Source organism: Cebus imitator, unplaced genomic scaffold (genome assembly GCF_001604975.1).
Source record: "Cebus imitator isolate Cc_AM_T3 unplaced genomic scaffold, Cebus_imitator-1.0 Scaffold338, whole genome shotgun sequence".
Classification (NCBI taxonomy): Eukaryota; Metazoa; Chordata; class Mammalia; order Primates; family Cebidae; genus Cebus; species Cebus imitator.
Window position 1 is genome coordinate 519,565 of NW_016107653.1, and position 14,079 is coordinate 533,643.

General features: G+C 41.5%; 1 protein-coding gene across 5 annotated transcripts in view; it reads right to left on the reverse strand.

Annotated features, from left to right (window-relative positions):
* Nucleotides 1-14,079, reverse strand: part of PPP1R13B (protein phosphatase 1 regulatory subunit 13B) — a 112,568-nt gene that overhangs the window by 38,465 nt on the left and 60,024 nt on the right. For all 5 annotated transcript variants that reach the window (XM_037730251.1, XM_037730252.1, XM_017505371.2 and 2 more), the window contains exons 3-4: nt 11,777-11,896; nt 6,444-6,520 (exon numbers count right to left, since the gene is read on the reverse strand). In XM_037730251.1, coding sequence (XP_037586179.1) covers nt 6,444-6,520; nt 11,777-11,896 — 197 coding nt within the window. The remainder of the gene's footprint in view (nt 1-6,443; nt 6,521-11,776; nt 11,897-14,079) is intronic.

Sequence of the window (14,079 nt, forward strand, 5' to 3'; positions counted from 1 at the left end):
TTTGAGATAGAGTCTGGCTCTGTTGCCCAGGCTGGAGTGTAGTGGTGCGATCTCAGCTCACTGCAACCTCTGCCTCCAGGTTCAAGTGATTCACCTGCTTCAGCCTCCCGAGTAGCTGCGATTACTGTTGTGCGCTACCATGCCAGGCTAATTTTTGTATTTTTTTATAGAGACAGGGCTTTTCCATGTTGGCCAGGCTAGTCTCAAACTCCTGGCCTCAAGTGATCTGCCCTCCTCAGCCTCCCAAAGTGCTGGAATTACAGGTGTGAGCCACTGTGCCCAGCTTACACTGATGTTTTGTTTTGTTTCATTTATTTATCTGAGACAGTCCAGGCTGGAGTGTAGTGGCATGATCTCAGCTCACTGCAACCTCCGCCTCCTGCGTTCCAGCAATTCTCTTGCCTCTTGAGTAGCTAGGATTATAGGTACCTGCCACCACGCCCAGCTAATTTTCGTATTTTTAGTAGAGAGGCAGTTTCACCATGTTAGTCAGGCTGGTCTCAAACTCCTGACCTTGTGATCCCACCCACCTCGGCCTCCCAAAGTGCTGGGATTACAGGTGTGAGCCACCGCACCTAGCCATCACTGATGTTATTTTTAAAAAAATTTTTGTAGAGACAGTGTCTCACTATGTTGCCCAGGCTGGTCTCAAACTCCTAGTCTCAAGTGATTCTCTTGCCTTGGCCTCTCAAAGTGCTGGGATCATAGGCATGAGACCTAATACCCAGCCTATAACTAGTATTTTAAAGTATAAGTGGTTTCTCAAGTAAAGTGTCATTTCAAAAATGACAAACATCCCTAATGCAAAACTCTGGCAAAATAATTAGAATAGAACCTACTATGCTCACATAATATTCATCAATATGAAATCATTCCTCTTTATTCCTATCTCTTTAAGGTTATAAATTTTCAGGTTTGAAGAGTTAGGTTTTACTTGTCCGCTTAGCAAACAAATAATAGGTGATAATGATACCAAGATACCTCATAAACATGGATGCTTATTTTTGTCACATAAATTATATGTTCAGTATTCCCAGTCACAAAGGCAGCAAAAAAAAAAAAAATGTTCAATAAAATCAAGCCTCTTTAACATCTCATTATATTCTGAACCAGAATATTTCATATTTCAACAATTACTAAGCCTCACAAATTAATAAGAGCCAATTAGATACCTAAAATGCATACTAGCTCCCTATCCCCTGCAATAATACTACAACATGCTATTTTAGTCTATGAATGTGAATAACTTTTTTGTTTTTAAATAGAAAGGAGGTCTACTCTGTTGTCCAGACTGGTCTCAAACTCCTGACGTCAAGTGATCTGATCCACCGCCTTGGCCTCTCAAAGTGCTGGAATTACAGGCGTGAGCCACCACACCTGGCCTGAGGTGAATGAATTTTAATCAGAAGACTTAGTCACATAAGAGCCAGGTGGTGGCTCATGCCTATAATACCAGAATTCTGGGAGGCTGAGGCAGGAGGATCACTTGAGCTCAGGAGTTTGAGACCAGCCTGGCCAACGTGGTGAAACCCCATTTCTACTGAAAATACAAAATCGGCCAGGTGTGGTGGTGCATGCCAGTAATACCACTAATGGACAGTAAAGACATTTTTGACACCAAATAATATAAAACCACAAAAGGTAGTTTTAACAGGACTAACAGGAGTGGACACAACACAAATGTTTGGAAGCTGGCAGAAGAACAGATGAGAAGTAACTGACTTAGTACATCTGAGACAAACATCAACGGAGAAGGGGTAAAAGTGGATAAACACTCTAGTTACAGCACAGAATCTTCTAAGTTTCAGGAATTGGCAACACCATGTACCTCTGGAAAGGGGAATAAAAGGTAGGGACTGAAAGTAAGGCAGACTGCATGAATGATGTCTAAGAGGCAGTTAAATCCCCAGATCTCCTCCCCAACTCCATGCTCCTGGGTGGCTGCCTTTCTCCTACCATGGCAGAAGTCTAACAGTTTTTCTCTAGACAGCTGAAATGTTACTTGGCCTGGGAGATGATAGGCACAGTTGAGTCCTGCATCATATGGAAAACAGGGTGCCTGGGTGCCTATACTAGTAATGAATGCTTCTGGAAATAAACCTCACATTTATGGTCAGTTGATTTGACAAAGATGCCAGGCAATTCAGTGGGAGAAAGAATAGTCTTTTCACCAAGTGGTGCTGAAATAGCTGGATATTTAATGAATCTGAATCCTTTACCTCACACTATATATAAAAATTAACTCAAAATTGATCATAGAACTAAATGTAATAGCTAAAACTATAAAGCTCCTAGAAGAAAACATAGGAGGTAGGATCAATTGGCATTGGCCACTTACTGGATATAAATAAAGCAAAAACTGACTCAGACTTTAAACCTGCTTGGCTGAGAAGACAGGAAAAAGTGCTTCCAGGATACCTACGTGGAATGTGCCTTTCCTCTTTGCCGATTTGGCTCTGATTCTTTCATTGTAGCACATCACAGCCATAAGGAGAACCCTATACTCAGTCCTGTGTCGTCCTAGCAAATGGAACCTGGAAAAATCTTGGAGGCTTCAACACAGGCATACACAATGAGAACAAATCAATTTGTCTTTATAGCATAATGACAAACCAGCACATGAATTAACCTGAGTTGCTGGCCTGCAATTTTCAGAGAGCAGAACTTCCCTGGCTTCTTAGTTCAGCAGCTGCTGATGGGCATGAATCACACCAATTCAGCATCCTGCCCTTCTCTTCCAACCCACACCCCCTCCTCCTTTCCTCACAGCTCTCCTTAATCTGTCCTTAGATGTCTCAGCCCACAAGTTAGAAGGCTTAGCATGCCATTGTTCTATAACCAAGGTACACACAGAAACATTTTGGGGTAAGATGTTTCTCATATCTTAAAATGCATGTAAAAGTGATCGGTAGACAAAAAAAGTGCTTTACGAGGTAACCTATTATTAAGCTTAAAAGGTAGATGTGTAAGCCATAAAACACAGTAACAGCTTTGATGTGATGCTTCCAATACAAAGTTATTCCTCTAGAGGAGCTCTCATACCTTCCTCGAATTACAAGCCATAAAGGATACAAACACATTTTTAACTTGGTTTCACGTTTCAATTTTGTTGATCTTGAAATATACACATTATCTCCAAGTTAACAAGAAACAGCTTCATCAAGGGAGGGATTTCATGACATCAAAACTGGTCTACCCAATTTATCAAACCTTTGGAATGCTTTTCTTTTGAGTCCTTCCATATATTATATTATATATAATATATCTCACTTCAACACATGGCCTACTCAATGTATCTCTTTAATCTTCCCTGAAGTTCAAGTAATGGTTAATCTTTTTTGCAGGGAGACAGAGTCTCACCCTGTTGCCCAGGCTAGAATGCAGTGGCACAATCTTGGCTCACTGCAAGCTCCACCTCCTGGGTTCAAATGATTCTCCTGCCTCAGCCTCCCAAGTAGCTGAGATTACAGGTGCCTGCCAACATGCTAATTTTTGTATCCTTAGTAGAGAGAGGGTTTTACCACATTGGTCAGGTTGGTCTATAACTCCTGACCTCAGGTGACCTGCCTGCCCTGGCCTCCCAAAGTGCTGGGATTATAGGCATGAGCCACTGCCCCCATCCCATGGCAAATCTTAGAACTCAAAAAGATCTTCAACATTCTGTCGGCCAAATAAGCTATAAATGCTTGCTAAAGTCTATGCTGGTAACCTGGATGTGCCCAAGCTTGGCATGGATACATAGTCACCTGGGGAGTTTTCTAGGCCCCACTCCAAATTTAATGAATGAAAATTTCTACCAGTGGAGTGTGTGCCTCTATTTATTTCTTAAGACATCCGGAAGCAGATCTGCCTGGAAGAACTCTGTAGAGGCTCTTGATTTGCAGTGGACAAATAATCACTCCAATGACAGAAGGCAGGAATGTCAAGAGGATTCGTGAAACGATTTTTATAAATTAGAGTATAAGGAAGGAGAATCTATAATCTTGACAACAGAAGTATTTCTCCCTGAGTGGCAGAATTATTATGATATTGAAACCAAAGAGAAGAAAATATAACCTAAGTATGCTACATGGCTCCGCAGTGGATAATACCTGCAAAATCTAAAATAATACAACTACTAAATGTTTTTCAACTTTACAACCAATATACAAACAACGCACAGAAGGCTTATAGTTAGATAACAATATACAAATATCGTCACCCTTTACAACATAAAAGTCTGGTACAGCTGCAAGAGCTGAAAGGAAGGTAGGAAGGGAAGATGGCAGGGGGCCTAATATTCTCATTTTACAAAGATCGAGGTCCAGTGATCTGTTTAAAGTTGATAGTACAAATAAACAGAGATTTAAATATATCATGTAGAGCCACACATATAGTCAATAAAAGAACTAGCAAGTCAATAATAAGTTGGGAAGTCGAGAGGTGAAGTAACTTGCTCAAATTCAGCTCATTAGAAAGTTCTGAGGCCAATGGGCTGAGCAGGGGTCAATCACACTCTTAGACTCCATGCACTTGATCAGTGTTTCGGCGTGCCCAGCCCTGTGTGAGGAAGTAACTTGCCTAAGCTTAGATGCCGAGTTAGTGTTACAGCCAGAAAAAGAAACTCAATCTCTAGTCTTAAAATTATTTGTTAAAGATATCTTTAAAATTTTCAGAAAAAAAAAAAAATTAAAAATGTCCCTATTGGCTCATTCTTTGAACACATACCGATTTCTTTTTTCTTTTTTTTTTTGAGATGGAGTTTCACTCTCTTGCCCAGGCTGGAGTGTAGTGGTGCAGTCTCGTCTCACTGCAACCTTCAACCTCCCGAATAGCTGAGACTACAGGCACATGCATCACACCTGGTTAATTTTTGTATTTTCAGTAGAGATAGGGTTTCACCATATTGGTCAGGCTGTTCTCAAGCTCCTGACCTCAGGTGATGCACCCAACTCAGACTCCCAAAGCTGTGAGCCACCTGGCCCAGCCAACACTAACATTTCTTACAAAGAGCTCCTCCACAGCTCCCATCACCTATGATCAGCATTCTAACTATTCTCTAAGTCTATCCCACAATGATGGAAGAAGATACTGCAGCCCACCATCCATTGTGTCTGCCAAAACCTGAGAGAGGATCCAGAACCAACACCGAAGATGCAAAGCAAGTCAGTCTGCTCCACTCTTAGTCTACAGTCTAAGCCCATGGTCTATCTGCCACCACAGAGATGCCGTGGTTATGTGCAGAGAGGCACCCACTGTCTGCTCCAGGAGAGGACATGGCAACAGCACATGAAGGGCAGGTGGAGGGCTGCTCCAAAGGAGACGTGATCTGGTTCATGGACCTTCATGTGAATAGGTAACACCACTCAGTGACTGCTGCTTTATACTTCATATAATATTTTGAAATATTCAATAGAAATGACAATATCTATCCCAAAAATAATTATTTAAAAATAAGTTATAACCCAAACTCATTAGAACCAGTAAAAAGCATTTTCTTTTTTTTAAAGAACAGGGTCTTCCTCTATTGACAAGGCTGAAGTGCAGTGGTACAATCATGGCTCACTGCAGCCTTCAACTCCAGGGCTCAAGTGATCATCCTGCCTCAGCATCCTGAATAGGTGGGACTACAGGCACATGCCACCACATCTTATTTTTTTGTTTTTTTTTTTTTTTGTTTTTGGAGACAAGAGTTTTGCTCATTGCCCATGCTGGAGGAGTGCAATGGCGTAATCTCGGCTCACTGCAACTTCCATCTCCCAGGTTCAAGCGATTCTCCTGACTCAGCCTCCCAAGTAGCTGGGATTACAGGCAACTGCCACCATACCCAGCTAATATTTATATTTTAGTAGAGATGAGTTCACCATGTTGGCCAGACTGGTCTTGAACTCCTGATCTCAGGTGATCTGCCTGCCTCGGCCTCCCAAAGTGCTGGGATTACAGGTGTGAGCCACCATACCGGGCCACATCTGACCAATTTTTTTTTTTTTGGAGACAGAGTTTCGCTCTTGTTGCCCAGGCTGGAGTTCAGGGGTGCGGTCTTGGCTCACTGCAACCTCTGCCTCCCAGATTCAAGTTATTCTCCTGCCTCAGCCTCCGGAGTAGCTGGGACTACAGGCACATGCCACCACACCCGGCTAATTCTTGTATGTTTTGTAGAGATGTGGTTTCACCATATTGGCCAGGCTGGTCTTGAACTCCTGACCTCGTGATCAGCCTACGTTGGCCTCCCAGAGTGTTGGAATTACAGGCGTCAGCCACTGTGCCTGGCTTCAACTGACTAATTTTTAAAAACCTTTTATATAGAGAGACCACCAGTCTCACCATCTTGTTCAGGCTGATCTTGAATTCCTGGGCTCAAGTGATCCTCCCACCTTGACCCCCCAAAGTGCTGAGATTGCAGGTGTAACCCCCTTCATCTAGCCTTTAATTTTTAAAATTCAATTTCATTCATTATCACTTACCCCATTTTCGGTGCGTTTTTCTCCAGGTACATTTATTACATTTCTCTGAGTTCGTTGCTCTTGGGTCTGACGGCCACCTAAAGAAACAAAAGAACCAAATTCACCAAAAGGCATATTAGAAAAATGTAATATTCTCCCATTTCTTCATTTATTCAAATATTTATTGAACACAAATGTAAAACACCAGGCTGAGAAAATCAAGACTTAGTACAGCTGAAAAAAATGGTCTTACCATTATTCTTTTTTATAAAAAGTTGTTTAAGCTGGGCACGGTGGCTCACGCCTGTAATACCACCACTTTGGGAGGCTGAGGTGGGTAGAACACGAGGTCAGGAGTTCGCAGACCAGCCTGGCCAACATGATGAAACCCCATCTCTACTAAAAATTAGCTGGGCATGGTAGCAGGCACCCGTAACCCCAGCTACTCAGGAGTCTGAGGCAGGAGAATCGCTTGAATTCAGGAGGCAGAGGTTGCAGTGAGCTGAGATCATTCCACTGCACTCCAGCCTGGGCGACAGATTGAGACTTTGTCTCAAAANAAAAAAAAAAAAAAAAAAAAAAAAACCAAAAAAGCATTTTTTTCTTTTATTCCATTCATATTACACTTAAAAACTGAAGAAAAATCCTATTACAGAAGTACTGATTCACCTTAAAATATGAATTCTCCAAGATGGTGATATTGCTGCCCACAAGGGACACAAAGTGATTCTTATGGGGTAAAATAAAAAATTACTTTTTATGTATAAAGCAAAATGTATAGTATATAAATGATACATAGGCTATCTGATGGAGGAGGGATGGGGGATGAGTAAAAACATAACTTCCAAAAAGGCTCCTTAAGGGGAACAATAGTAAAAAAAGAGATTATAAAACCTATAGCACCTATCAGTTTATAGGGTAAATTGATCTCTTAGTTATTCTTAGTGTTTTAAGGGAACAAAGTATTCAGATTAATTTAACATTCTTCAATTGCTACCTCTTCCAAACACCAAACTACCAAGAAATTAAAATATTACGAACACACAACATTACCATTATACCAAAAGCCACTTAATCTTCGACGGTAAAAAAGAAACCTGATGATCTTGCATTTCAGTCAGAAAATAAGAATAGACACTTAATGAGCACTTCCCACACACCAAGCTCCCTCTAACCACTTCACAAGTACATACTTGACCCTCACCACACCTCTATGAGGCCCTGTACACCCTGCAGACAAGGAAGTCGAGGCACAAGGAAGTGAAGTCACCTGCCATGGTACCATCCTAAGTAAACAGCAGGTCCAAGACTGCAGCCAGATGGCCTCGATCCTAACTCCATCACATCACCTTCCAAGTTTTAGTTTGTGCTCTGGTTGTAAGCTGGTTGTACGATCTTCATTGAGTTACTTGACCATTCTAAGCTTCTATTTCCCAAAGTGTAGGATGGGGTTGAAAGGTCCTCTACATTCTCCTCCAGCTTCCCACCCTTTTACTTGAGGAAAGTCTTTTACTTCTTATTTCTTATAGTTCTACACACAAAAAACTCAAGCGTAATCCCCTTTAAACAATACCAGTTTGTGACAACTGCCTTGCCCTCAGCAGAAAATTTGAGTCTTGGGCTCTAAACTCTGGCTCCTTAGAATATAAATAAGCTGGAGCAAAGCATAGTGACTCATGCCTGTAATACTGGCACTTTCAGAGGCCAAGGTGGGCAAATCGCTTGAGCTCAGGAGTTCAAGACCAGCCTGGGTAACATGGCAAAGCCCTGTCTCTATCAAAAAACAAAAACAAAACCAACAACAGAATTAGCTAGGCATGATACACGCCTGTAGTCCCAGCTACTTGGGAGGCTGAGGTGGGAGGATTGCTTGAGCCCGCGAGCTGGTGGCTATAGTAAGCTGTGATTGTGCCACTGCCCTCCAGCCCAGGCAAAAGAGAGAGACCCTGTCTCAAACAAAAACAAAAACAAAAAAAAGCTGAAGGGAGAAGTTTAGTAAGCAAAAACAAAACAAAACATGAAACAGCACCCACTGAGCTACTCTCTATGCCACCCTTTTAGGCAGGGGTAAAGGGGCAGAGAGTAGAGCGTTACAGGTGGGAAAGATGGGATTCGGAGTCGGGGCATGAAAGGGAGAATGAATATGCAGCTCCTGGGCTCATGAAATCCTCTCGCCTCAGCCTCCCAAAGTGCTGGGATTACAGGAGTGAGCCATAGTACCCTGCCCATTTCCAAACTTGAAAAAGTAAGAAAAAAATAACCCCTCTCCCCAGGACATTAAGGATTATGTACACATTAACAAGTAAAAGGAAAGACTTTTTATTTAAGTATAGCTAGGTGAGGGAGGGTATAGGTATATGGAGAGCTCAGGTAGAGAGTTAAAATAAGTCCTTAGCACTAAAGCAGCACTTTAACTGTCAGTCTAATCCTCCACTTCAGGGGGATGTTCTCAGAGAGGAAGGACCCTTGTCTAAAGTAAAAGTAGATGAAGAGTTGAGCCCAGAGCCTTGGTGTCCTGGCTCCAGGTGTAACGGTGTATTCTAAAAGACAGCCCTATAACAATATTTATAGCTACAGAAAGATGATTTTAAAATAGACAGTAGCTCATCCAAGGGCAAATTTTCCTTTACTATAAAATGCAAATAAAGGGAGATAACTTGCAATACAGAAATATTATTTTTACAAAGGACTGTCCTTTTATTTGATTTCATTTTTTTAAATATCAGAAGTAATCCATAATCACCGTTAAATAACAAAGGTCTTTTAAATGTACAGTGCATATGTGTTCAGAAAAAAATTTCCTTATTTTCTTTAAATTTTAATTCAAAAACACATAGTATATTCCCATGGTTCAAAAATCAAAAGGAACAAAAAAGTATACAATTAACAACCCTCCCTCTCCTCTGTTCTACAGCCACTTTTCCCTTCCCTCAGGCCAGCAACAACCCCAGTTTCTTAGGTATCTTTCAAAACTGCTTTATACATATACACACACAAGCAGGCACACATGCACACAGCTCTTTGATCATCTTTCCACAAAAGGCAGCTCAGTGTGCACACTCTTTTGCACCAAGCTTAATTCATTTAACGTGTTCAGGAGATGGTCTGGGTAAGGGCACAGAGGTTCTTTGTGATTTATGGCTGCAGAGCATTCTGCTGTGTGGACGGACCCTAATTTATCTAGCTCAACTCTCCTGGTGCGCATTTAGGTTGTTTCTACCAGCAATGCTCAGTGAATAACCCTGTGCATCTATCATTTTGTGTGTGTCAGGGCACAGCTTTAGGATAAATTCTCAGAAACGAAACTGCTGGGTTAAAGGTTTTATGTTTTGTAAGGTTAACAGCTACTGCCAAGTTTCCGTCTCCAGAAGATGCCAACTGCCTCCCACAGCAATGCAGAAGACTGTCTGTTTCTCAGCATCTTTGTCAATGCTGTGCTATTAGCTGTTCTAATCTTTGCCAATGTGACAGGTAAAATATACTATTTCAAGACAGTTTTCTCTGCACATCTTTTACTAGAAATAAGGTGAGTATCTTTTCATATATCCTAGGGCCATGTATATTTTCTTTTCAGTGAACTATATTTGCATGTTTTTCCTATTATTCTACTAAGTTTTTTCTTACCAAATTTTAGGAACTCTTTACATGTAAAGGGAATTAGCCCTCTGCAATGTGAGCTATAAATGCTATTTACCAGTTTATAATTTATCTTTTGACTTTTTTTAGATGGTTATTGCCATGCAGTTATTTCTGGTTTTGTTTTTGTTGCCCAGGCTGGAAAGCAGTGGCGTGATCTTGGCTCACTGCAACCTCCGCCTCCCAGGTTCAAGTGATTCTTCTGCCTCAGCCTCCAGAGTAGCTGGGATTATAGGTGAGCACCACTATATTGGCTAATTTTTAATAGAGATGGGGTTTCACCATGTTGGCCAGGCTGGTCACCAACTCCTGACCTCAAGTGATCTGCCCGGTTCGGCAGATACTGGGATTACAGGCGTGAGTCACCACGCCCAGTCTATTTTTATTTTTGAGACAGGGTCTCTCTCTGCCTCTTTCTGTCCTGGCTGGATGGAATACAGTGGCATGATCATGGCTCACACTACAGCCTTCACCTCCTGGGCTCAACTGTCCTCTCACCTCAGCCTCCCAAGTAGCTGGGACTACAGGCATACACGAACACAACCGGCTAATATTTATATTTTCTGTAGAGATAGAGTTTTGCTATTGCTTCCCAGGATGGTATTGAACTACTGGGCTCAAGTAATATACTTGCCTCAGCCTTTCAAAGTGCTGAAATTACAGTCCTGAGCCACTGTGTCCAGCCATTGTTTTAAATAATTCATTTATCAGTCTTGTCTTTTATGGTTTAGTGTCACACTTCCAAAGGCCTTGCTCACTTTAAAAAATAAGATCTCCCAGAACTTTTTTCTAATCCTTTCATGGTTTTATATGTTTTTAAAATCTAGATGTTTGACCTATCTGGTATTTACCAAAAGCAATCCCTTTAAATACCAAGTCCCTTTATATGTCTAGGTACACTGTTTACTTTTTTTTTTTTTGAGACACAGTCTTACTGTTTCACCAGGCTGGAGTGCAGTGGCAGGATCTCAGCTCACTGCAACCTCTGTCTCCCAGATTCAAGCGACTACAGGCATGCACCACCACGCCCGGCTAACTTTTTGTATTTTAGTAGAGATGGGGTTTCACCATGGCCAGGATGGTCTTAATGTTCTGACCTCATGATCCGCCTGTCTCAGCCCTGCAAAGTGCTGGGATTACAGGCATGAGCCACTGTGCCTGGCCTAAGTACACTGTTTAATTAACTTAGAGTCCTGAGAAGGAAGGAACGGTTGGTGCCTAACAAGTGTAATGCAATTGGCTGGGCACAGTGGCTCACACCTACAATCCTAGCACTTTAGGAGGCTGAGGCAGGCAGATCACTTGAGGCCAGGAGTTCAAGACCAGCCTGACCAACATGGTGAAACCCCATCTCTATTAAAAATACAAAAATTATATGGGCATGGTGGCAGGCACCTGTAATTCCAGCTACTTGAGAGGCTGAGGCAGGAGAATCCCTTGAACCCAGAAGGTAGAGGGTGCAGTGAGCCAAGACTGCACCACTGCACTCCAGCCTGGGTAACTGAGTGAAACTCCATCTCAAAAAAAAAAAGAGAGTGACATAATGGTAAACAACACTAACAGAAGCCAAAGAAACATGAGATACCAACTTTCCCTCTAGCCACTTGCAAGTGCGGGGGTGGGGGTGGGAGTGTGAATAATGTAATATTTATTCCTATTTTTCTTAAATTAACTTTTCTAGCAAAAATTAACAAATGAGGAAGAAAGCATTTATCTACCTTGTTCACTGCTTTCAGCTGGGGAGTCCTCATGTCGAAGGAAAAATTTCACTTCTTCCCTCCGTGGCCCCCATTTCTGAAGATGTTCATACATCATATGATCAAAGGGTATGGGACGTTCTAGGAAAAAGACATCTTTTTTACTCCAGAATTAAAATGGCTCCAAACAAAAGTAAATTTTTTAAAAAATTTAAATGAATGTATATATGCACACATATATGTCTACATGTTAGAATTCAAAGATATTACAAGCACTGAATTTCAACATTAATGAGTAAAAGCAAGGATATGAATGGGAAATAATTTAGGCAACAAACACAAAAAGTATCTATGAAGGCAATCTTGCAACATTAAATAGGGAACACTGAAACACGCCCTTTAAAGAACTCATTTATCACAAAACATCGTGTCTCCCATTCATTTTTCTGTTTGTTTGTTTTGAGACGGGGTTTCGCTCTTGCTGCCCAGGCTACTGTGCAATGGCACGATTTTGGCTCACTGCAACCTCTGGGTCCCGGGTTCAAGCGATTCTCCTGCCTCAGCCTCCCAAGTAGCTGGGATTACAGGCAGGCACCACCACGCCCAGCTAATTTTTTGTATTTAGTAAAGATGGAGTTCTATCATGTCAGGCTGGTCTCGACCTCCTGACCTCAGGTTATCCACCAGCCTCAACCTCAACCCCACAAAGTGCTAGGATTATAGGCGTGTGCCACCTCGCTGGGCCTTTTTTTTTTTTAAGACCGAGTTTCGCTCTTATCACTCAGGCTGGAATGCAGTGGCGCTGGATCTCCTCACTGCAACCTTTGCCTCCCGGGTTCAAGTGATTCTCCTGCCTCGGCCTCCTGAATAGCTGGAATTACAGGTGTGCACCGCCATGCTCAGCTAACTTTTGTATTTTTAGTAGAGACAGGGTTTCACCATGTTTGTCAGGCTGGTCTCGAACTCCTGACTTCAAGATCCCCCTGCCTCGGCCTTCCAAAGTGCTGGAATTACAGGCATGAGCCACCTTGCCCAGCCCTTACTCATCTTAATTTATCCTCTAACCTTTATTTTCTGTTTTACATGTGTATATTATCATTTAAAAATAATTGTTTTATTTTGGAATAATTTTAGATTTACAGAAAAGTTACCAACAAAGAGTTCCTGTATATCCTTCATCCACTTTCCCCTAATGCAAACATCTTACATAGCTATGGCATACTGTATATACCTCATCCTTGAACACAGGTCTGAACTGAATAGGTCCACTCACAAATGAATTTTCTTCCACCTCTGACACCTGAGACAGCATGACTGACCTTCTTCCTCCTCCTTCAGCCTACTCAACATAAAGATGAGCAGTGGCTCACGCCTATAATCCCAGCGCTTTGGAAAGCCTAGGTGGGTGGATCACTTGAGGCCAGGAGTTTGAGACCAGCCTGGCCAACATGGCAAAACCCCATTTCTACTAACAATACAAAAAATTAGCTGGGCATGGTGATGCGTACCTGTAATCCCAACTACTTGGGAGGCTGAGGCAGGAGAATCGCTTGAACCTGGGAGGCAGAGGTTGCAGTGAGCTGAGATTGTACCACTGTACGCTGGCGACAGAGCACAACTCTGTCTCACAAAAAATCAAAACAAAACAAAAAACCACGAAGGATGAAGACCTTTTTAATGAGCCACTTCCACTTAATAAATTGTAAACATATGTTCATTTCCTTGTGACTTTCTTAATAACATTTTTTCTCTAGCTTATTTTATTGTAATAATACAATATATAATACATATGACATATAAAATGTGTTAATTGGCTATTTATGTTATCAGTAAAGCTTCTGGTCAACAAAAGGCTACTAGTAGTTAAGTTTTGGAAGAACCAAAAGTTATACTCATTTTTCAACTGTGCAGGAGGTCAGTGCCCCCAATCTCCATGTTGTTCAAAGTTCAACTGTACTTAATAAATAAACCTTGTTAATAGTGTTGCTCAAATCTTCCCTAATCTTATTGTGACTGTTAGATCTATTAAGGTCTAATAGATATATGCCTACAATTCTCCCATTTTGATTTTAGATTTGCCAAATTCATCCTCATAATTTTATAAATTTTGACTTTATATTTTTCAGTTTACATTGTTAAATGTACATCTACTTACGAATGTTTAAGCTTCTCGATATATCACCGCTTTTATTATGTCCATCTTTATCCTAACAGTTTAACCTTAAATTTTATTTTGCCTGACATTAACGTTGCCGGAAAAGCTTTCTTTTCACCTTTCCCTTCATGTCAACATTTCTGATGGTATTATGCTTGTATGTCTCTTC